Genomic DNA, 24,570 nt, shown 5'->3' with positions numbered 1-24,570 from the left:
TTCTTTACTGTCTAGCACTTTGGCAATACTTCCTTGACAAGAGCCTCGAGTTCTACCTTTCAGCTTTGCACCAAAGTGATATGTTGCCCTACGCTTGGCCCCAACTCCCTACTGAATAAATATTTTCTTCAGAGTAATTCCTTCCTGATAATCCCAGGTCGGGTCTTCCCACTCTACCAGTCCATTTAAATATTTGCCTTCTAGGTTCTTCAGCCGTAACCCTGCTTTCATTGATACAGGTGTCACTACATCAAAGCTAGATATTGTTCCTCTTGACATCGTTCAGTCAGTAGGCTTTTGCGAGTCAAATGTGGAATTTCTTGAAGCAGTTATTGCAGTCCTTCCACCTGCAAAGGCGCAAATCAAAGAATTTGTCAGAAGATTAGTCATGAAAGCTGTAGTGTTAGGACAGTTTTCCTCATGGTGTGTAGGGTTTTCTCTTTGTTTTGTTTGGGAGGGGGGGCTGTCCTTTTTGCTTCTAAATACCAAGAAAAGCAGAAATACTGATGCTTCCCTTAGAAATGTGCGGCACAAGTGTTTTAATGGGTGTGGAATTGAGCCTCTACTGGATAATCAAGCGAAATTCCGTTATCTGAAGAGTGCTAAAGATAAGCAAAGTCCTTAGATAAAGCCAGCGGGCTGCTGGACAGGTGCACTGGGAGAGGCATCAGCCAGCCAGCTGGGCTGGCATGTGCTCCATACGGCTGCAGCATACGGCTCCATACTTTGAAGAATATATTTTACCTATACACACAGTGTGTGTACAGCCACAAATATAATAAATTCCCGTAACTTCCCGAGGATGCTAGGAATCGAGTTGGCTTTCTCTTCTCACCTCCACTAGGAAGGGGTTCAGCAGAAGAGAGGTCTCCTTTTGAATACCTGGATATTCTGTACTCAGCCCAAGGTTCTGGTTTATACAAGGCCAAAACAAAAAAACAAAAATAAAACAAACAAAATTATCTTCCCTCTGCTCTCAGAGCATTTTTGGCATCTTCTATGGGATAGATGAGAACAGCCCCCGGGAAGTCATTGTTGTGACTTCAGATGTGGCTGTCATCCAGGCAGCAGGCAGAGCGCGGTGGTAACTTTAGTGTGACATTCACTGGGCAGAATGTGAGGTCCTGTTGCAATAGCGCACACGTATTTTGTCTTGCCTGTACCACCTGCACTACTTTTTTTGCTTGTACTACTGGTGAGACCACATACTTCAGCAGCGATGAGCCAGCACATTGGGAAGCTCTATGGATCTGCAGTGTCTTCATTTCTCTTCTTCTTACTGATGGGTGAGTACTACAACACCTTCCTTAATTAGAAGAAATATAGTTTTTTTCTAGAATTTGGATTGAGAGGTTCTCTTCTTTTTTTCTTTTTTTTTTTTTTTTCCCAAAAAAATATTCTCTCCTGGGGGCTTCCCCAGGATGCAGGGAAACTATATCCAGTGTTGTACACTGCGTTAAAACATGTTTTTCTTTATACATATGTTCCTATTTAGTTAATAGCAGTACGTGTTTGGACTTGATCCCCAGGGTGGAATTAATCTTTCCAGAAAGTGTGAGTTTGCCTGGCTTTTTCAAGAAGGGCTGTGTATCATCATTGCTAGAACCTTCATTTCTATTTTAGTTCTCTGATGTATTAGCAAAGAGTTATCCACACAAGGTAGTTACTCACATCCATCTGTGAAAGCCAAACTTAACCCAGGGCAAAAGTCATATAAATTGAGATAAGCTATGAGCAGTCATTGATCACTTGATCACAGGCCAACTGGGAGCAGGCTAGAGCTTGCAAAGCACCCTCACAGCACCAGCTGGGTGTGAAGTTGAGCTTGAAAGCCAAGAAAACCACCTGAAAGATGGTCATTCCAGCACATGAGGATTTTTTTGTGGGTTGGAAATTGAGTCCTCAATCTCTTCTCCATTTATTGAGGTTGAACAAAGGAAAGGAAGCACAGCAAGAAAGAGCACATTTGGTACTGACCTCCAGCCTCCATTCTGGTTCCCCAATGCTGTTGGCCACTGGCAAATGAAGCTTGCAGGGCTGCTCTGGTGAACTCCAGGGACCAACAGGGAAATCTGAGGTTCCAGGACTAGGAAGCATTTTTATGCTAGCACATTTTATTCCTTCCTTTTGTCCTCCTGCCTCCTCTTGACTGCCTCGTGTATTTCTCAGCCACAGCCAACGATATGGCCTCACATGGGAAAGGACCAACCTGCAGATGGAGTAAAGGGTAGGCTGATGGGTTAGTAGGTGCCCTGTGGGTACTGGAAAACGTGGAGCACGTTGTCACATTACCAAGAGTCCCAGAGAGCTTTCTTCCCTCGTGGCTGAAAAACGGCCATGAGCGAGCAACTTTATGTGACAGTGACCTATTAGATCATCTAATAATTTTTCCAGGTCAAGACAAGATCATCCATGCTATATGTCTCAGTGCTCTGTCTAGCCTAAGAGCTTTCACCAAAAAGCCTCGCATTCCTCTCCAGGGGAGACTGAGCCCTACAACCCACTGAAGGGGGAGCTACACATCACTCTCCTAATGAAGCGATTGACATAAAAAGAGCTTTGAAGCAGAGTCAACAGAGCATTTGGCATTGGTATACTGCCAAATGCCAGTATGATAAGGGCATTGTGTATTTAAATACCAGTGAGCTAGCAGGTTCCAGTTTTGCAACCTTACCAAAAAAAAAAAAAAAAGGAAGGAAGAAAGAAAGAAAAATAGAGGCTGTGCTGTGACCTTATCAGTGAAAACCCCAAACAGAGCTGGGACTAAACGATACAGCCTACTCCTCTTGCATTTTGATTTTCCTAATTAGCTGTAAGCTAGATCTATGGAATCAAAGACGTGGGGTAACACAGATGACAAGGCCAGTTATTTCCTGATAGGCAGTGCAAATGAAACTGGTGATGAACAAGAGGCAACATCAAAGCACATTGTTCCTGCTCTGTTATGATCTCTGTGCCACTAAGTGACTGTAAAAATGATGCCTTTTTCTTCACTAAAAGGAATACAAATTATGATTGTGTTGCAGGGAGTGTGTATGGTAAGGCAGGAATACCTCTAGCAGAGAAGAAATTCTGTTGCCTTTCCTTGAAAAGAAGGTAGCAGTGGCACACACTGCTGTTGCTAAAGCAGCAGTATCCAGCAAAGACGATTGATGAATAGAGATTTTAAAAGAATATTCAACACAAAACTGCTTTAACAAATAATGAAATGCATCACATCAGAATATGCACAAAAACAAAATATGTCAAGCTACCTTCAGCTTTGTCACACATTTGTCAAAGTATTTGCACTACACTTTGTACTTCAAGATTAAACTTGAGTTTTCACAAGGTTTTCACAAGGTGTATAAAAATAGGAGACACCTTGTGAACTTTTTTCTTTCCTTCCAACCACTCAGAAATTTGATGATGTAGAGCTTTTTAAAGCTGCTTCTCATCTGATTGAAAAGTACCTGTTGCCTGTCAGTGTCTCCACACAGGAGCTGAAATGGGGTTATTAACAGAACAGGGAAGGAAACAAGAAAACTCTGGAAAATCTCCGTGTGTCCTGCTTCCCAGGCCTTCTTCCTTGTGTTGTTGGACTGCTGGCAGACGCAGCTTGCTCACACAAACCTCTGTCCGCTGCATGCAGTGACTTGCTTCTGTTTCATCCTGTCACAGGGGCGTGGGGAAAGTCACAAGCTAACCAGCTCTTCTCTTTTCTCCCTCATCTTCCTGTTTTGACCAACTTCACAGCCTGGAACTGGAAATTCATTCCTGAAAAAAGGGTGGTGGAAGCTGTTACCATTTTGTGAAGGATTCACAACATGTTCTGTTCTGGATTGTTGTTTTTACTTATTTATTTATTTATTTATTTATTTATTTCTGTGTCCTGTGGCTTGGGTTTCAGTCACACTACATATCATCTTATGTGGGCACCACTTGTGAGCCATCTGGGGACAGTAGACACGTTGCATGCTATATTGTTGCCCAGTTTCATAGCCAGCTTTTGTTCCATGTATATTTCTGCGTCCATGTGTTATCTCTTGTCTGGCACTTAAACTGTAAACTCTGTGCATCATCCTTTTGTGAGACACCTAGAAAAACAAGGCCCTGCTTTCTGACACAAACTGTCAGTGCTACTGCCATACAAGTCATAAATAATAATAGCTTATGAATACAACTGTGATTTTGTACACAAGCTTGCCTGGAGGAGCATTCAAGTAACTCTCAAACCCATCATCAAGCGAGCGGGTTGGTTTTCCATTGCCATGAGACATTTGTCCCTGATGTACAGAGGCTATTGTCACTGAGAAGCTTCAGCAGGCCCAGACAATAGCATCTCACACCCTTTGAACGGCGGTGAAAGGCTGAAGACAATAGGAGATCAAAACCTTCCTCTTCCTCGAATGATCCGCAGTCCTTGAGAGGGCACCGACTTGTAAGAAGGGAGACCATTTTTTACTTGAAGAAAATAAAACAGTGGAAGAAAGTTTTTCCAAAGGTTGGTTTGAACTCTTGCTTGGAGGTAGCTGCTGGGTTATTTTTAAGAGTTTGTTTCCCCCTCTTTTTGTTCCAGCAGGGGATTTGAGACAGCAACTATTCCTCTCATCTTCCCAGCCCAGGCTCGTTTCCAGAAATGAGATACACTTGCATTACTCCTAGCTCGAGGCTGCTTGCTACTATGATTAGCAGTTGCGTGAGGGAAGGCAGCTTTAAATCTCTGGTACAGGCATATCGTCTGTATTTTTCTAACAAAGAGTAGCGGGATAATGGGATCCCTTCACAGAGGATAAATGTCACCCAGCGACAGGAGTCCTCTTAATTAAAATAAGATAGTATGACAGTGTCTTCAGGTGCATCTTCTCTTTGTTTCAGGATGTTGGTTGTCAAAATGGAGTTGGCTATTTCATAGGCTGTTTTCACAACAACTCAAGTTATCAAACGTGTATGTTGAAATCTACATGTTGAAACCCACAGGAACTCTAACTTGTTGAAAACAGTTCCAGAAAGTGGGCTGCCCAGGCAGAATGACTTAACTAACTTTCTGTTAGGCAAACAGAAAATCAAGTCCCATCTTTGTGCTTTCCTGCTCTGTTTGTAAAACAGATACAGAACATACTGCAGTCAGTGCCTCTCACCTGCAGCTTCCCTTGGCTCACCAGGTCTTCTCTTCTCCCTTTCATTCTCTGGCATTAAGCTTTTATATCCCCGGTAAGGATATAGAGCGTGAACTTTATTTTTACATTTTCTGAGAGCCTGCTAACTCCTCAATTTCAGCCTCGTTGAAAATCAGATCTGCTCTTCAGATTGGTTAGGCATCATCTTTAGGAATTACTGTGCTAGAAAATCTGTCTCTCCTGAGTAGAGCATGTCACCACTCTAGAGAAACACTCACATCAGTATTCTCAGTATCAACCCCTGCAGCAAGCTAAGATGCCATCCCCCTGTTCGCAGACAATATCTTCTGAGTGTTCAGTCTGTGGCAATGGAGATTTCTTCCCAAAGGCCCAAGATTTCCTGCCCTGAAACTGGAAGTGCATGCCAAACCCCCTAAGAAGCTAACACATTATGTTTCCGGATGCAGGCACTTGCATTCAGATGCACACGTGTTCACTGTACTTGTCAGAACAGAGCTGTCTGTGTGCAAGGGGATATGCATTTTTTGCTGTGACTTGAAAAAGGTTGAGACCCTGAGACTTTCTGGAGTGGGAAGAAAGGTTAGAGTTCCAGGTGGAAATGTGGCTGAATGTGGCAGCGAACCTATCTGCACACATGAACATAACCTAAGCAGGAACCATGAAAAACATCCCTATTGCCATAATGGTGACCAACCTCGAGTCCTAATTCCAGGAGCCGTTCTTTGCTGTGGTTACAGGTCAGGAACAGCCACAAAGTTTATAATCCTACTGCCCTCAACCCTCCTCTTCTCTCTCTCTTTTCTGGTACAGATGCTGGTGTTAGTGGTGGAAATCCAAGCAAGGAGAGTGCAGCTGTATCTCACAGGGCAGCACAGCCTCCACTGTTGACAACGCCTGAGCCATGGCACATTTTCGTGACTCAAACACCAGCCAAGGAAAAAGCCAAAGAGGGGGAAACTGTGGTCTTACATTGCCACTTTAACAGTCCGCAACATCCTTCCCTGGCTGACCTGACGGTGAAGTGGTACAAAGAAGACGAAAAGGGGCAGATGGACCTTCTAGAAAACAACGTGACCATCTTGCCAAATAACTCTAGGGTTTTCCTGAGTGGCGACTTGTCCCAGGGGGATGCCTCCCTGGTGATCCTCAATGTGACGACTGGTGACCACGGAATCTATTTCTGTGAGGTTACACTTCCAGACGGGAAGGTGGTGACAGGAGATGGCACAAAGCTGAGGATCAGGAGGGCTCTGGGTAATATTTGGTGTTATTTATTATATTCTTTTCTCCCTCTTCCTCCTCCAAAGCTGGTCTACATGCTTGCAGAAGGAGGGAAGTTAGTCTGCTTGGCCTCTAGCAGCTATGGGCTGGTGCCAAGGAGTGTAATTGCTAGGTAGCATTTCTCATTCTGTTTGTTAGGCTAGGTAATTTTGATTGGCTTGCTCCTAGAAACAATCACACAGGTGTTATTATAACAAGAGACATTTACAACCAAAGAGGGAAGAAATAATTTTGTCACTAAAACCAGTGATTGCCAAGAATGAAACTGCCAGACAAGTTCTCTTGTGTTCAAGGCTTTGTTCAGCTGAACCCCTATGACTGGCAGGTGTCAAGATACTTTCTCATTTTTTTTGGACATCATTTCTCTCCAACCCACTAATCTGCATATTCATTCCTTAACTCTGGATGATGTAAGTAATCCCATGATAAAACACGAGGATCATATTATATTGGTTCTGCTTAATTTCAGTCACATTAAAATCCAAGTAGCATTAAAACTGCCACGCTGTTTTCTTAGCCTCACAAATAGACACCAGGCATATTAAGTATGGAGATAACTTGCTTTGCCTTTATCAACTGGGAATGTCAAAGAAGCTTTTCTTTTTATATAGGCCAAACACATTCTAATCCCAATGAATCAAAACATCAAAAGGTTTATTATCTTATTATCTAACTTACAAAAAGTAGCACTTTCTTTGTCAGGAGTAAATCGTGCAAGTGCTGTTCATTATCAAAGCTTCTAGCTCACTGAGTTTCACTAGGCCTTTGCCCTTTTGAGCCTGAATCCTTCCCTTCCTAATTTTTATACAACTACTCAATTTAAACCATAGCTCTGACAAGGCAAGAAAATCATGCCCCTGCAAGGACTTGGCCATGTATCTTATGAGGTCTCCCACTGGCTTGATCTCATAGTCTCAGTAGTGCGTGTTCCTCGTGCAATGTCTGCTCCCTGGCCGATATAATTGCCTTTCTGTGTTCCTGAGAAGATGAAATACATCATTTCTGCCTGAATTAAAGGGACAAGAGAACATGAGAAATATAATTCACAAAGAAATGAAGTGTGCCACAAATTCAGACTGTCCAAAAACTTATCTAAAATTAAAAGGAGAAATTAGATGACAGTGTTAACTTGTCCATTACATGAAGCAGATGACGTATATTTTGAAGTGAGGTAAGTAATGGTTCTACAGCACCTTCATTGCCTTTTTGATGAACGAGCAGCCCCCCCAAATCAATTTCAACTACAGGACACCTCCCTGTACGTGGGAAGATCAGGTTGGATTTTTACTGATGAGCTACGGCTCGTTTACTGGTGAGTGACTGCATGTCCATCTATTCAGCAAGGTAGCAGCTTCTCCTGTGAACAAGTGACCAGATGTCTGGAAATCTGTCTATGAATTCCTCAGCACCTGTGCAATAGGTTTGACTTCTGGTTGTGAATGATGACAAAGCATGGAGATGAAGGTATTGGTGGGTCTGTCTTAAGCACCTACATTAAGAGAAAAAGAGAAGGTAAATGGGGGAGCAGAACAGTTGGTGATGTTCTGTACAGACCCTTTCTTCCTTTCCTCAGTGAATTGCCTCAGTGTAGCTCAGTGGTAGGTGTCCTGGGTTAAACTCATTATGATTAAGGGCCGATTAAAACTGAGATAAGATTTCAGGATTTATCCTGTAGCCAATAGAGTAGCAACAGCATCCAGATTTTCTAGTGAAGCTTAAATGCAACCCCTTAGAGATATGTAATGAATGCCTGATCGTACTGTAATTGTAGATGAAACTGGAAGGCTTTTAAAGTATTCTTTTATTATCCTTTCTGGATGAGTCACATGGCAGAATGCCTACCAGGGGGCAGTCACATAAAATCTGTTCAGATCAGTCTTGTGCCACTGCGCGCCCAGTTCCCTCTCACAGAGAGTCTCCTCCTCTGGCCGGCTGTACTGCAGGGCAGGTGCTCTCCGCGATGCATCCCATAACTAGGTGGGTCTAGTGTCCCCACCTAACCAAAGGTTCTTCCTGAATCATCCTTCAGTCACAATAAATAATGCAGCCTGGAGGCCAACGTGCTCTTATCTCAAAGAAAATGGGATCATCCCATCTCTACCATGCAACAGCCCCGAAGAGTAACAAATCAAAGAAAGGGCTTCAGTGGAGTTCTGCCCACCTTCGGGTGCTGCTCCATAACAGCACCAGGTTGTTAAGGGAGACTGCTAGGGAGATGGGGCTATCCTGTCCCTAAACCCCCAGAAAGTATAGCAGCTTCATGCATAGGAATGAAAAAAAACGCTCCATCGTGCAATACGTTCTCTCACATGTGGAAGCCAATGATTTCACGCCAGACAAGACATCATTATAATCACTGTCATGGCAAGAAGCTTCCCTACAGACACTGCAGCAAATGTGCTAACTGCATTGCATACGCGTGCCTGAAAGATATCTTATGCTGCCCTCTCTGCCTTTCCTTCTCCCCCAGGCCTGTTCGGTATCGAAGAATCCATTGGAACGATCATCGGAGTTGTGGCGGCGGGTATCGGAGGCGTGGTGATCCTGATAATTGTTCTAACCCCGCAGCTAAGGAGGTGTGCCCTCTGCATGAAGCAAGGCTCTCACCAAGGTATGGAACACAGAACAAAACCTGGCATTACTTGGTAGGAAGATGACCCTGGTCGCCTGTTTCCTTTTTTTAACTGAAGTAGGAATTAGCCGTTTACTTACCTCTGGTCAGAGCAGGTGTCTGGTTCAGGAAGCATGCAGTGTAGATGAAACTCTGTCAGGGCTGGTCCTCTATTCCATTTCTTTTGCAGATAGTTCTTTGTTTATGTTGGGAAGACCTTCATGTATGGGCCCAGTGAGTTACCTATAAATAAAATAGTATCTTCTTTAATTGCCACCTTTAGCAAAGAGTTGTTCTGTGAGACACTCTTTCTCCTTTTAACCAAGTCCTCCTGGATCTGCTTGTGTTCTTTGGGGTTTATTCTGAAGAATGGTTCTTTCTCCCACTGACTACGCACTTATATCAGTAGTCTTGTCATGCTTGCATACAGAAAGCCTCTAATGGACTAAGTACACACACGAGATGTGGTTTGTAAACCCCAGTAACATCTTTTATTAGATCAACTGCTCAGATAGGGTAAAACAGACATTTTCATCACACAAAGAAATGACCCAGAAACAGGCTGACGTATCCAAAAACGCAACTGCCTCTTTTTTTCTAGCTCTGGCAGCTGTTCTAATAACAGTAAGCTGACACTGAAGGCTGGACTTTGCCACAAGTTTAGTTCCCCTTTGGCGCAGCCCAAGATGCAGTCTGTATTTCAGGATGAGCTCAGCTGACTGGACGCTTTGCTAAATGGGACTCTTTTGAAAAGCTCATTTTGTTTCTCTCTTCTCCGGAACTCAAAAATCTTACTCAACCTAAACTTCCAACACAACCCATTCTGCGATTCCGTGAAATCAAACAAACAAACAAACACGAAGAGCTGTGTTTGCTCTTCACTGGAGCGCTGCCGCCACCTGATGGCCAGCTTTGCTGGGACAGGGACAGGGACAGAGCCAGGAGCTCTGCTCCCTCTTACCCTCCCAGCCTTGCTGAGTAGAGCCTAGGCTGATTCTGCCCACACAGCATCATCCCTTTGCAAACCCTCTGAGCAAACAGAGTTTATAATCTCTCACTTTGCCAAACAGCCTCGGGAGAGTTTCTTGTGTTGTACTAATGTCACATCGCTCACTTGCTCTATTCTTTCTTTCTTGCAACGTAGCTTGATCTGCAGTGCTACAGGAATCACTGGAAGATGCAAAGGCTAAATGTGGAACTTGTAAGCCAAAAAGGAAGCTCTAGATGTAATAAAAGTTTTTGCATTCATACGTCTTGGTTTTGGCATTTTTTCTTTTTCTAGTATGTTTCTTCTTCCTGCAGCTTTGACAGCTGCAGTGGCATATTCAACAGCCACCTGCAGCGAGGAGCAAAATAGCCTTTCATAAAGGAATTTGTGTTGTCACCTGCTGAGGGCCCACTTGGTCTGGCCACATCTCTCTGAATCTAGGCTCTGATGAGGTACCTTGGGTCTTTCCCTGCCATTACATCTTGTTTGGAGATGCTCCAAGTCTGCCAGCAGTGCTTCAAAGTGGACAGAAGGAAGGCTTCCAGCCACAAAAACACCTGCCTGAGGGAAGTGCCATGCATTTGCCCAGAATGTGTCACTTTTTGGGTGCAGCCAGTGTTCCCATCTGCCTGGGAACATCCCCCTCTCAGTATAGAGGCTCTCGTCCAGTGGGCTTGCTCCAGCCTACAGTCCTGCAACAAAGAGGCAAAGAAGGCCCACTTGAATGCTACCCCTGCCTGAAAAAACGGGGTTTTGTTTTACTCTTCCAGAAGGAAATACAGTGCTTCTATCTAAGCCTCAAATAGCTTTAAGAAAAAGGAGAGATGTAAGATTTGCTTGTCATGAGTAATGTTCTCCACTGCCCTGGTCCCTTGATGTGACAGTAATTGATCCCCAGGCGGTCAGTGGCAGGGGACTGTGCCAACACCGGTACAGGAGAGCAGCACATCAGGGTTCAAAACGTGTGGCAGGCAAGGAATGTGCTCTTCTGCCTTGGCTAGGTGTGCCTACTGGCTAAAGTCAGAAATATTTGCTGGTCTTGCACCAGTAACGTCCCAGTGCAACTCTGCGTACCTTTGAACGCTCCCCAGGAGCATCCCCAGCATTGTGAGGCAAGAACAAGAGGTAGAACATGGCTCAGAAATACACACACACTGTCTGCAAGAAGGGTTGGAGCCCTGCCCAGGGTAAGAGCTCTGCTCTTCCTTTCGGGAGGAAGCAGCTCGGCCAGGAGAACTCCTCTGACTGCAAGTAAGGCATAATGAGGCTTCCTCCTGTTGTGATGCTCCCGATCCTCCTGCAGCCCCAGGAAAATACAGTGGGTCACTGTACTTCCAGACTGGCATGATTCTGGTCTTCAGAAACCAGTATCTCTTTTCTCTGAGATTTTTTTTTTAATACAACACACACACATCAAAAAAAAAAAAGTCTGGCAGAAGTTTCTACATATTTTCCAGATTATGTGCAGTTGTGTGGGAGCTGAAGGTCAGGCTGTGTGAAAGGACAAAAAAGCCATTTGGCGACTGGCAATGTGCTCTTGCTACACTGCCGACAACACTCAGTTTCAGCGCAGATCTGCTTGGAGTGTCACAGGAGTCCTTACCTTTTGCACAGAAGGGATCAGATTTTATCCTTACTTCAGTATTTGGAAGAGGCACACATTTTGCCCTGTCTTTCTTCCCCATAAGCCCTTACCTGACAGAAATTCTCTCACACCATTGTTAGCCCAGGGAAAAGAGGTACAATTTTTATTCCAGTGCCTTCAGATTAGAGGAAAGCTTCTAACAAGACTACTTTTCCCCCCCGCAGCTGAAGTGGCAGGTGGGATGAGTCTGTCCACACAGAAAGTTTGGCCAGAGGATGAAGAGTGGGTTGTAAGGGGCTTCTCCCCAGCACTTGGCTGCTTCTTGGTCGCACTGGCACACCATTTTTTCACATCGGTCTGTCACTTTATCTGCAAAAGAAAATGTGAACAGAAGATGAGGGATGCTGTGCTGGACCAAGGGGGGAAACACTTTGAAGAGTGAGCAAGTCTCTAACAAATTGGTTCTTGGGGAACACGGGCTGTGGGAGGAGGCAAAGGAGGTTACTCAGCTGCTACGCAGAAAATCCCCATCTGCGTGAGCAGGAGGAGAGCAGGACCAACGTGTTGTGTTGTGTGTGAATCTGATCCTCCCCATCCCCTCTCTGTCAGTGGGTCTGACCTTAACTGTGGCCAGGAGCATCAGAAAGTGGCAGCTAAATGTAAAGTGGCAATGCCTATAAGATATGCCCGGCACAGAGCACTCCCTGCTTCCAAAGCTGTGTGAACGATGGGTTTTTAGTTCAGGGACCAAAGCTAAAAAAGAAAATTATTTTAGCTTAGCCTGAGCTAAAAATCCTCCATTTTCCTTAAGCCAGCTTTTACTCCTCCCTCTTCAGATCAGACCAATTTCAAAAGAAAAATGCTGTTTGAACGGAAGAGTCTCCCAGAGGGACCATTCTCAGGAGAGGACTGGACATTTGGAAACCCGAGGCCATGGCAGCACCCGCCGGGCACCCTTCTGTCATGCCCCGTGAGTTGTTCTCACCTCTTTGATCACAGCAGAGGAGCTGAAGAATTCGGCAGCGGGGTCAGCTACCTGATTTTTGTGAGTCATGGGCTGCAGAGCCTGATCTAAACCCTACACATGGAGCTATACACCACACAGCCATACAACTGCATGACTAGGTAAGGACCACAGAGAGCATCAAGGCAGCTAGCTCAGGTGGCTCCATTGCAAATGACTGATTTTGGGTTAATGAAGCCCATCCCACCTCGAGGTAGCTTATATGCAGCTGTTAGCTAATATTACTTAAAAGCACAGTGCCTTGTTTATATGAGGCCGCTCCTGTAGATTTTCTATCTCCCTCCAAACCCTGCGCTAGGCAAAGTTTAAAGCATTATTTCACGTCAGTGCACACAGGCTTTGATCCAAAACCAACTGCCGTGCATACAAATCTTTCCAGATTTCACTGGACTTTGCTGGATCAACCCTATATCGGATAAATAAGAAGAGCCCAAATTTCTTAAGCTATTCTGAAGAGAATCACGCACCTACCAGTAACATTTTAAGGGACCCCTTCATGAGGACTCAGCAATAAGTCCATTTTTTGCTTAGCTACCATTCAGGTTTTCTCCCTGCCCTCTGCTCCTTGAGTTCTCCCTATGCCATGCCAACCACTGTCAGCCTAAAATCAGTACGGGAGCCTGACTTGGCAGCCAGTCCTGTGAGAGCACAAAGAGTTTTTTTTGACCAGCCCCAGCAGCTTACAGCCTTTTCTATATTCTGGATATTTACTGAACAGAATTCACCTACATGTGATGGCATATCTGGACTGAAATATATGGTTTTGCCAATTTTTTTTTCGTTACACAAACAGAACTGCATAGCAGTAGCAAAAGATGTGAGAAGTCCCAGGTAAAATGAGTTTCTGTTTCATTTCTCTGAAAATACCTGTGTTTATGACATAGTGCCAGGCCACAGGTATATGATTTCCTCTTGCATAGCATGGACAGTGAAAGCAGTTTTGCTTGTAATTTCTCTGGACATCATTTCTCTAGGCCCAGCACACATGCCTTGAAATCTCTTTATTCCTTTAGTTTGAATGCAATCAGACATTACACCTTCACATCTCAGTAAAACCTGCTGTGCTGCAGCCTAGGAAATTTGTCTTCAGGGCACATTTCTGTTGTTCTTCCCTGTGGTGGATGTAGGAGGAAGTGAAGCTTGCTGAAGCCTCATGGAGAACAGTTGCTGGATGTTTATGAGGCCCTGCCTGGACATAGCTAAGGAATTAATGGCATTTGTTTAACTAACACTTGTTAGCCAGGTTGGAACAAGTACAGCCCTGTGCATTTTTATGGGGCAAACATGGCACATCTCATGGACTCTTTAAGTCTTACATCTACAACTGGGGTTGTTCCTTTACAGCAAGAAAAAAAGAAATAGCTACATATCAAAACAGCTAGCAGAAAATATCAGACAGCTATGGAAATACGGATGAATGAGAGGGAGAGCAGTTATGACTTTAGCAAAATATTCCTCAGCCAGCACTCTCTATTTAATAGGTTGTTTTGGCACTCGGACAGGAGCTACTGTGGATATGTTGTGCCACATCCCGTATCTGCTGGCAGGTTTTCAGCTGCTGGAGAGGTTGAGGATTGCACTACAAGGATATGGTCTTCTAACAAAATAGAAATAATCATTTAGTCTTCAAGCAATAGCTTTGATGGTATGGGGACAGGTTTTACTCTCACATTTGTTTTCAAACTTCCAAGGAGCTCCACAATAGATTTTACCATCAGGGACTTTTGGAAGACTTAGAAATAGAAGTGACAAATTCTGAGACTGGAGTCATCTGGTGTATGTCAAAACAAACTGGTGTGAGCCACTGACGGGCTGTGACTGTGCAATTCAAGACCTTCCTGACTGGGTACCAGCTGCAGAGCTGAGCACAGCCTACACACGCTGTATGTGCCTGCGGCACTCGAGAGCACTCAAATCTGCAAGCTTCAAAATCCTGCTGGAACCTGAGGGCTTCAGGCTGCAGTCCCACACAAGGCTGGCGCCCTACCTTACCTGTCCAGGAACAGAAAGAGAGCTCAGAGGAGAACGAAGGATGCCCAAAGCAGTTTTAAAACCAGCTTGGTATGCACAGACCCACCTCTGAGGCACATGGAGCTTTTATGTCATCCTGTGCCCCCCTGAAGGAGGGAGGGAACCGAACCCGATGCAGGCGACAGCCTCCTTACCGCACTGCACGGCCTTCTCCTTGCACTCCCACTGGTATCTCTGCACCTTGGGGCTGCAGCCCTCTCTCTCCGCCTTGTCGTAGCAGCAGTCGTGCCTGTGGCAGCACCTTAGGGAGAACAAAAGGCAGAGTCTGGGCTTAGGCACCCTGCAAGGTTTTGCTTGGGGGGTTTCCAAGTGCCGCAGGGGTGTTCCACTCAGGCACCGCTAATGACAGCTCTGTCAGTAAATTGTTAATGAGCAGAGTGTCCTGGCATCTCTGTGAAAGCTCAGGAGCTTGCTAATGCCATATTTGCTCCCAAGACCATGATGTTTCTTCTTGCCCTGCGGTTTTTGTCCCCAGAAAGAAAGGTGTGGTCAATACCCAGGACATGGTAATCCCGCTCACTGCCAGGGGCTGAAGCATTACGGTGAGGTGCGTGACCATGGCTCACCAGTTTGGGCTTGGACCCAACACAGAATCCGGAGTCAGAATGTTTTTTTCCTTCCTTGGCATCAATGAGCAGCTGGCTACAAACCCATCAGCCTCAAAGGTGGGATTCAGACCCTCAAAGGTGGGATCCAGACTTTACACCCCTAGGTGTAAACATCTACGTGTAAGGGATTGACCTAGGCTCCCTTTATGCATGCCCAGGGCACGGTTCATATTATCCTTCTGCAGAGATCTAACGTAGGTGAAAAGCATGGCAGATACTGACTGCTCTTCTTTGACCGTAGAGGGGGCTTAGGGTGACTAGCTCAGCCACTGATATCTGCACTACAGACTGTACTCAGTGAGATTATTCCCACTATTGATTACTTCAGGATATATAGGAAAACTTCACCCCACTTGAATTTTATTTTGGTAGTTTAGTGAATTAAAATAGACTGATTAAATTAAAATAAATAGACTGACGAAAATCATTAAAAGAAATGATTTAGCACTTCAGGAGTTCCTATGGTAGATAACAAAGGTTGTTACAGCAAGAATGAGAGGTCAGAGGCTGGAGCTCAGGTGGAGTGATCTCCTGTACTTCCAGAAGCTGTCCCTGCAGGACCATAGGGACACCACGGAGGAACTGCTCTGGTAATTGGGAAGTGCTGAAGCAGGTTGGCCTCAGGGAGAAATGAGGAGCAGAAGGCTTTTAGAGAAGCTCTTAAGTCCTAGATGTGCACCTGTTCAAGATGTTGATGAGGTCTAATTGAAGACCTTGTTTGTCATCTTCAAGGCCTGAGGACAACGCATCTGAAAAGCCAATAAAAAGCTCTGTGATGCACTCTGGGACCCACCATTATATATCCCTCTGGAAAAACAGAACAATGCTGCAACAAGGATGAAGCTCCCCTGTGCAGAAAGTAGGGCTTCTCCGAGGACCCACTGAGAGCTGTCAGCACTTCACCTGAGAGGTCAGGAACATCACAGACTTCATCACCTTCTGCTGCAGAACCATTCTTGCCCTTTTAGAAACTGGTTTATGGATATGAAGGCCAGTAGGCTGCATGAAGTGATAAAGCCAAGAAGAAAGAGATCTGAAGTGCAAAAACCAAAATCTACCACTGATACAAATCCTAATAAAATCACTGCAACTAGATTAGGTAAATCATGTAAAAGAAACATGAGAATCAGGCCAGTCAGATAAAATTTAGCTTTTGTGTAAGCCCTGTGCTTATACACATCCTGAATTCAGACTGGTGTGCTTTCCCTACTGACTGACAGATTTAGCAGTTAAAGTAGCAATTTCATCCCACAGATGAGTCCGCAAACCCAATACCATTCTTCTTCTCAGCCTGCAAAGATGAAACGGGCGAGATGATTACAACCAGACTACTCACAACGCAGTGAAATGGAAGTTAACAGCAGCAGACGAGTATCTACCTCCACGCCACCTCCTCAAAGGACTTAAGAATGGGAATAAACCCCATGGGATATACATATCTAAAAGTTTTCCTGTGAGGAGAGAGAGATCTGTGGGAACAGATCTTGGAAGAGGTGAAAGATGGTCTGCAAATCAGGCAAAGATGACCAAATGAGCACTAAAGAGGTGTGATAGCTCTTTAAGATGCTCCTTAGCTGGCTTTGTGAAGTCAGGTGATTGCATAAACTCTGCAGAGCCACAGGATTTGGGGCACAGTTCTCCTTCCACTTACATTTTCCTCCCGATGCCCATAACTGCAGCAGGGTGACATGTGGCTGATACCAACACGGAGAGAGAAGGCTTTAGCTCATATTTTACAAGCATCTTTCAGATGCTCTGAAAGACCTGCCAAGGAATGAAGAGCGAGGAAACCTGCCATCCTATTGCCATCTTCAGATGGCCCTTCCTGTCTGGAAAAGCCTTTTTCTGCACCTGGGTCAAAATGTGGTGTTAAAGCTCTTAAAAACCTGCTAATGCTCTGCCAGACCAGCACAAACAGCACAGCAGAGCATTGGTCAACAAGTACGAAAAACAAACTCAGCTGTATTAGTAAGCAACCCATTCATCACGCCTGTGTGAGGGGACAGCTCTAATGGCCACAGACAGCTTTGGCTGGCCTGACCCTGCAGTGAGCAAATGCTGCTAAGGTAAGAATTTGTCACGTTGTGTTTGTCATCTTAACAGCACAGCCACCCCTGTGCTTTGCTTTAAACTGGTAGCTGAAGGGAAATCTTACTCTTCTGTGTGGGTTTGCCAAGACTTGGATGAGCCACATATGCTGCCCTGCCTCTCATGGTGTCGGTGTTTCAAGGGAGGTGCTGAGCACCTTTATGTCCTGCTTTACAAAATGCTGCTCAGTGCAAGCTGAGCACTGCCTAAATACCTTTGCTTGGGCTTTCGATGGTTTTGCTTCACATAAATGGGGGTGCCCATGCTTCCTTCTGGAAAACCCAGGCAGAAGTGCAGGGGCAACATTTCCAGGATGATAAAAAAAAAATAAATAGGACTACAAGTCCAGGTAAATGCAGGCATTATAGCAGCTCTCCTTTCAGCTGTGGTGCAAAAATCCAGGAAATAGAACTGGGAAGGAGAAACATATCTATTGACTTTATGGAGAAGAGATGTCATTATGTCTTGAAGTGAAGGGACTGTAAGAGTGGAACAAAAGGGAAAAGGTAATTACTGGCAACACTACATCTAACTCAGTGTGCGGAATAAACCTCATAAAAGGATTACCTACTTGACACACTTTTTTTTTTTCCCCATGAAAGAGAGGTGATTAGAAACACTCTAGACCTGTCTAGACAGATTGACTGAATTACTCACAAGAAAAATCACTCCTAGGTACTTTACTGAGACCCTAACAAAAGAAGTGTCAAGGGGTGAGTCATTTCCACCAGTATTTGTCACTCAAAGCCTATAGCTTTGACACTCCACATCACGCTTTTTTAGAATGGTAAATGTGGAAAATAATGCGGTCACTAACTGGCATGGGATACCCAGCCACGCTGATTTTTGCAGTAGTTTGCACTAACAGGTATCAGAAGATTCCTCTAGCGAACATAAATTAGAAACTTTTAGGGCTAGATCTAGTGTGTCATTGCCAATTATTCTTAACTAAGAACCTAACTAAAACAAAATATGTATTTTTCTTGTTTTCACAACCAAGCATTTCAGCTAAGCAACAGTAATGAATGTACTTAAATGACTGAGATTCCTTTCTACAAACTATCTATCTGGTATTTTTGAGTCATTTCCAGTTGCAGAGTCCCTATTTTCTGCCATTAGGACAAAATCCACGTCCCATAGAAATCAAACAGCAGCAGAAACCCACACTGATGAATACCAGATCAGATTTTACTTTCTTTTTCAGGAGCTCTGAGCACTTTCATCTCCCACAGTTGCCTAAATTTGGAGTCACTGAACATCTGTGGAAAAAAGCTTCTAGGTGACTCCACTCAGGCCTTCAGCTAATGAAGTACTCTGAATTAGTGAAGTCATATTTTACATTAAAGGCTTGGTTATAAGAGTTGGTAAAGAGATAATGAAAATAATAAACAGGCTTATAGGCATGGTTCTAGATGGTTATAAGTAGATCAAGAGATATAACTGAGAATGAAAAGAAATCTCGAGACCTGACACCTATAACACTTTGTGGCCGGCCATTCATTATTTGTAAGTCCCATATCCACTGTTTCATAGATGCCATGCACATATAAACCAGGATATGAAGAGAGGGTTTTTGGCAGGGAAATTCCCACTGCATTAATGAAAAGAGCTCTGCTGGCTTAAATGGCTACTTGCTGCTTTATACCCACACAGAGGATTTGGCCTTTAGCCTTGGCATCTTTTCTCTCCCCTTCACCCCTTCTTTTTTTTTCTCCTTCTTCTGTCCTGCCACTTCCCTATTCAAAGTTTGATTTGGTAGAAATATGCAATGTCTCCAAGAGCTGGGTACCCTGGAAAACTCAGCCAGCTTCCTTTCCAGTGAGCTACACACTGCCTTCCCTCCTGCAAAAACCAGCACTTGTGTGTGGGTAACACCTGGCTTGCTGACTGCAGATAAAAGCAGATAGACCTGTGTGCTCTGTCTTTGAGGTTTTAAACCAGATGAGATTGCAAATCAAGGGCTCAGAGCACCCCAGAGACCATCATGATAAAGATTTACACATCCACTGGCGGCAAAGTACGAGAAAGAAGCCTTTCATTGTAACACCTTACAGACTCATTGTTTTCAGCCTTGGAAATACAAAGCACAGTGTATCCCCCACTAAGAAAGAAAAGGGGAAATAACACCATGCTCTACGCCGCTGTACTTGCTTGATTTAGTGTAAACTAACAGGTGATGAAGGCAACAGGTTTGACCACCCTTCACAAAGATCTGGATTCTTCCAGAAGGTAACCAGCAAAGTTCCCATCCCTGTCATTTTCAGTATGAAATGACCGTCCAAACAATCTGGGTCACTCCCCTCTCTGTGCATAAAGACGCAGCTAGTTCAGGAACTCTCATCCTGGTTCCTCCTTTGCCCTCCACCCCATAGGGCCAGCTCCCCGGAGCAAAGTTCTCATCCAGGAGGCGGCTGAAGCCTCGTTCTTACACCAGGTGGTACATGCCTCCTCTCTCACAATTGCCCAGTGCTGCTGACATATACTAAGCTCCCTCCGTAACGAGTCCTTGGAGGCACAGGAGTACAGGCAGGGAAGAGCAAGGAGATCTGCAGTGCTTTTGGACACACAGCTGAGGTTCTTCTTACCAGTCTGTTTTATCTTTAGGCCAGCCTTGTCCTCCCAGTCCGCAGTAGCACCCATAGCCAATATATGCCAAGGGAGACCGCCCCGTGCCACATGTGATAGCTCCTGCCAGTTCAATGATTCCTCGGGTGTGCAGCGAATGGGATTTTCCCAGTGCGCCTTTCCAAACTGCAAAGACAGGACAAGGATTCACACAAGGATTAAACACGCCGGATGCTGATCTTAAAATCCTTACAAGGAGATTTTGGGTCTTGACTGGTTGTTTGGGCGCAGCTGGGGCAATCTAACCGGCCACCACGTTTGCCCTGCAGAGGGGAGAAATACCCAAGCAGACCCCAAGCAGTCAGCTCAAATCAAACCAGACTTCCCAGCTCCGGTGCACCAGTGTGTGACTGCAGCTGTGCTGCACCTGGGGCCACCTTGCACCTGGAAGCGGTGTCCCCAATGTGGGAAAACTCACTGGATGAGCTCTGGTGTCCCAGGTTGGACCTGCACACAGCCAGGCTGTACCTGGGATCTGCAGAAAAAGGTGAGGTTTCTCTGTTGGCCAACGTCTTGCGTTATCCAAGTCTTCCCTACTATCCAGGATATTTTAACCTGTTCCCCGGATCACAAAGAGGTGACAGTGCTATTAATTTATATACAGGAATAGCTGCCTGGCCTGTAGGTAGCTGCCTGTAGATGCCCCAGGCCTGTAAGGTATACCATGCCATCATTTACATCCGCTTCTGTTACTACGGTCCATTTAAGTTGTAACAGTATGTTGGCTGCATGAATTTGAATAAATAAATAATAATAATAATAAAACAACAAAAGGAGTTCTGTGTCTGCCGGAGTGTGCAGACAGTCACCTAAACTGCTCTGGAGCTCTTCGAGCTACAAGTCTTTCAAACCACGTTATGGTGATTTCAAATGTTATTTTGAAAGATTTTTTACTTATTTAAAAGAAATCACAGACTCTCAGTTCCAGCAACTGTTGCAGAAAGCGAGGGTACCCTGCCCCTAATACTCAAACCGCTTTGAAGTTCACAGCACGGCCTCTGATGCTTATCGTCACGTTACTGACAGCAATGCACAGAGGTTAGCAATTACTGCCCACGCTCACCGTGAAGAACTGAGCGCTTTGCGCAACTCCTCCGCCCCGTACAGCCAAGCCACCTGCTGCCAGCACCAGGCCCCTTGGACCGGCTGCCCCGCTCGCCTAAGCACCCTGCTGGGTGAGCGCTTGGCCCGGGATGAAGGAGAAGCCGTAGCAAAGGGCCGGCCCTCGCGGTGTGCTTGGTCCCGATGCAGCTCGAGCTGCGGAGCGGGGAGCCCTCGCCACGCTGAATAGCCCCTGATATTTCAGCATGCCAGGCCTCTGCAAAGCCCTGTGTGTATGTGGACTAATTAACCCCCCTAAACCGCCCGGGGATGCAATACGGTTATTAAAACTCTTGTTTTCCTTTCAAAACCCAGCCAGTTAATCCCCTCGCTTGGGCCTCTCCCCTCTTGCACTCTGGTCCATGCTCTGGGCTTGATCCAAAACCCCGCTGAAGGCAATGTGTCTGTCCCTGTTAATGTTGAGTCGGCCATTTGCTCCCTCTCTGTGAAACGTGGGGCCGCAGCCCAGCCCACAGCACTTTCCCCCATCCTTTTCCCCCTGGGAATCCCGGCTCCGAAGTGAGCAGAGCCTCGCGCTCTCCGTCTCGGGGTTTCACACAGCCTCCTTATGCTTCTCAGGGCGCTCCTCGGGGATTAAGTGCACATTCCTGAAAAAGTAACAGATCCGCTCACCTAAACACTACTCGAGTGTTCAGATTTTGTGGTAAAAGCACATTAGACCCGTGTTATTCAGAAAATGAAGAGGCGACCTATTTCCCTTGTCCAAACAGTGGGTGCTCCGGGGTTAGCAGCAGGCTCGGCTCTGGGGACCCCCAGGGACATCGCAGGTAATGCCACTGGAACAGGTCAAATGCCCTGCATTTGGGGCAAAAAGTAATAATTTTGAGGTCTGCAGACTGAAGCAGGCTGTAAATGTTCCAATGGAAACAAAACCGTCTTTGTCGACGTTCAAGCCTCCTGACAAGGAGCTTGGTTTATTTTTTATTTTTTGCTGTTTTTCTCTGACCTCTTAGACAGGACCTCTGGACTGGCCGCTGGCTGAGCACAGCCGAGGCTGGGGTAAGATCTCAGTGCCTCACCCAGAAAAAGAAAGGCCGCTCTTCTTTCAGGGCTATCTCCGAGGATCAAGGAACTGTAATTACAGCACAGAGCTACTCATGAAAGCAGAGAAAAGGACCCAGGGGGAATTGAGTCCAAAAGAAACGCTTAAGGCTGTGTGCTCTGCAAGAGCTTGAAATAATTCAGGCATCCAGGCAGTGTCTGATGTTTCCGTTTCATTCTTTGAAAGCCAGCTGCGGTTTGAGCCGACACTGCACTGCCGCAGCTCAGGGTCAGCCCAAGCAAGTACGCCTCGCTACCCAGGCGCACGGCTAATAAGTGGACCAAGAACTGCAGCTGGTTTTAATATGTTGGGCAGCCGAGCCAACGTGGCCGTGGAAGCCCTGAAAGAGTCCGAGTCTCGCCAGCAGCCTGAACTTGGCCACATCTCCCGTGAGCGTGTCCGGTCATTAGCTCTACTGTTGATAGGAGCCTCGGCAGAAAACATACCTGCAGGGGGGTGAGTGGAGATGGATCTGACAGCTTAAACTTGCCATTTCCCGTGGACACAGGCAGCCTTTGCTGCAGATTAAGGCAACGTTTTGGGGTTAATTTTAAATCTGTACTGCAGGAGGAACCTCAGACCTGTTGATTTAGAGTCACGTTGCTGCTGTGTGTAGGGGCTTTATGTCAGCAGACGTTTATGGCTTTTTAAATAGGATTTTTTTTCTTCTTTTTGAACTTCGCATGGAGTGAAATCTGCTCACTCCGTAGTCATTAGTATAAAAAGAAGATACTTCTGGAAAGAAACACAAACACCAACAACTTTGTAGCAGAAAATTATCCCCCAAAAAATGACCTATGTTTGTACAGCAGCAGCAGCTCTGTAAACCACCATGGAAAAGAAGCAGGCACACGGCTTGCTTACACAGCCCTGCACTATAACGCTGAAAAAAAAAGAAAAAAGAAAGACAAGCGGTACTTTATACTCAGCCAAAAGACACGGATGACCCAGGTAAATCTGCCAGCAAGGGGAGAAGCTGCCCGGGGCAGGGGGGCTGCAGGGGCAGAAGGATGGGGCACGGACGCGGCACTCACCTGCCTGCAGCAGCAGCAGCAGCAGCAGCGAGCCCATGGGCAGATATCCCCGCTACCCGCACACTCCCCAACGCTGGCGTTCAGCTGCGGGGACGCCCAGAGCGCTGCCCGGTGAACCAAGGTGTGGGTGTGTTTGCCAACCCTCCCGGGCTCCGTCTGCAGGGTTTTTATATATATACATCTGTGCGCATATGCCTGTAAAGCCAAACACCCCCTCCTGAAACTTCCCTCAGTCACAGCCCTGCCCAAAGGGCTCCTTGCTGTGCTGGAGAGGGTGCGGGCTGCCCCTGTTTGCTTGCTATCGCCTCCTGGGACAGCCCTGGGCACTAAGCTGGGCTCTTTCTCTAAGCTGTTTGCTCACAGACCCTGGTTAACCTCTGAGTAGCTTCGGAAAAGGGAAGCCGTCCACTGCGCCGCCTGCGGCTTGGGCTTTCTGCTGTGGTGTCCACCTGGCAGGGATTTTCTCTTTTTATAGATCATTCTTTTCAGGGTGTGTGTATATATATATATATATATATTATTTTAAGACTGATTATTTTTCACATTTTAAAAAGAAGAGACAAAACTAGAAACGTCTAACAGAAAAAAAATACTCTTAGATGCAAGTATCTAATTATAAACTGACCAACAGAGCTAATTCTGGGCCACTCCAGAGGGAAAAATATCCTCTAGGTGCAGCCTGTTGCTGCACCTGACTGAGACTAATTAATTTTTTTGAACACTCCTCGGTATGTGGGTCAGCAGTCAGGGCTGGGTCTATGGGGCCAGCACACACTCCGGTCACATCAGTTGCTGTGGGCAGCTGAACTGGAGAGGTGGTGGCCCCATCGCACTGCCGCTGCTGGTGGTCACGGCTGGATGCTCTGCCAGAGAGGAAGAGGAGGGGAGGAAGGCTGTTCGTCCCTTCCCCTACACGGCGTGGGTCTGTCTCAGCTGCACCCCTCGCTGGAATTTCCCGTGTTAAAGCTGTGCCTTCGTGCCTAATGGCGTGCCTTTAAATATTTGCTTGCTAAATATTGGCATTTGAATCAAAGGTCAGCAGCCAGGGGTTTCGTGGGCTGCCTTCTGCTGAGAGCAGTCCAGCTGCAGCAGCTGGCAATCTTTGCCAAGCAAGTTTTCAAAAAATGGTATGTATTGGGCATCTTTAGGGATACAGGGCAACCAGACCAGAGAGCTGGTCAAAGCAGGCTCAGTGATGGGGTAGGGAGTTGTGGCTTCGGCAGCTGCACAGCTCTGATGTTTTCTGTTCCCAAGGGCTCTGATGGGCGAGCACAACCCTACCATAACTGTGAGACTCCCCGACCCACCACTGCCACAGGCCCCGTGCTCGCAGCAGGAAAAGGAGAAAGGCAAAGGGAGCAGAGCACGCAGCTGCACGCTCGTGTGCGCTCCTCCGCTGCCTCACGGGGGC

The 24,570-nt window shown here is 46.0% G+C and overlaps 2 protein-coding genes across 2 annotated transcripts; one reads left to right on the top strand and one right to left on the bottom strand.

The window, feature by feature from the left end:
• Positions 1-1,219: 1,219 nt before the first annotated feature.
• Positions 1,220-9,645, top strand: LOC118245029 (natural cytotoxicity triggering receptor 3-like). Its single transcript, XM_035540579.1, has 4 exons — positions 1,220-1,286; positions 5,931-6,374; positions 8,872-9,012; positions 9,614-9,645. The coding sequence occupies exons 1-4, from the start codon at positions 1,220-1,222 to the stop codon at positions 9,643-9,645; spliced, it is 684 nt and encodes a 227-aa protein (XP_035396472.1).
• A 2,082-nt stretch (positions 9,646-11,727) lies between these two features.
• Positions 11,728-23,196, bottom strand: LOC118245030 (phospholipase A2-like). The gene is made up of 4 exons (XM_035540580.2): positions 23,160-23,196; positions 19,922-20,087; positions 14,775-14,881; positions 11,728-11,954 (listed from the first exon to the last, which is right to left on the bottom strand). Exons 1-4 carry the CDS (start codon positions 23,194-23,196, stop codon positions 11,791-11,793), a joined length of 474 nt encoding a protein of 157 aa, XP_035396473.1. The 3' UTR covers positions 11,728-11,790.
• Positions 23,197-24,570: the final 1,374 nt, after the last annotated feature.

Source organism: Cygnus atratus, chromosome 1 (genome assembly GCF_013377495.2).
Source record: "Cygnus atratus isolate AKBS03 ecotype Queensland, Australia chromosome 1, CAtr_DNAZoo_HiC_assembly, whole genome shotgun sequence".
In the NCBI taxonomy this organism is placed as follows: Eukaryota; Metazoa; Chordata; class Aves; order Anseriformes; family Anatidae; genus Cygnus; species Cygnus atratus.
The sequence above is the reverse complement of the archived record's forward strand: the minus strand, read 5'-3'. Positions and strand labels throughout refer to the sequence as shown.

Excerpts from the sequence above, each read along its gene's own strand:
- LOC118245030 (XM_035540580.2), bottom strand. The coding sequence starts at position 23,196 with ATGGGCTCGCTGCTGCTGCTGCTGCTGCTGCAGGCAG. Across the intron at positions 20,088-23,159 it reads GCTGCTGCTGCTGCAGGCAG|TTTGGAAAGGCGCACTGGGA; the intron begins GTGAGTGCCGCG and ends CTGTCTTTGCAG. Across the intron at positions 14,882-19,921 it reads CCTAAAGATAAAACAGACTG|GTGCTGCCACAGGCACGACT; the intron begins GTAAGAAGAACC and ends GTTCTCCCTAAG.
- LOC118245029 (XM_035540579.1), top strand. The coding sequence starts at position 1,220 with ATGAGCCAGCACATTGGGAAGCTCTATGGATCTGCAGTGTCTTCATTT. Across the intron at positions 1,287-5,930 it reads TCTCTTCTTCTTACTGATGG|ATGCTGGTGTTAGTGGTGGA; the intron begins GTGAGTACTACA and ends TTTCTGGTACAG. Across the intron at positions 9,013-9,613 it reads GAAGCAAGGCTCTCACCAAG|CTCTGGCAGCTGTTCTAATA; the intron begins GTATGGAACACA and ends CTTTTTTTCTAG.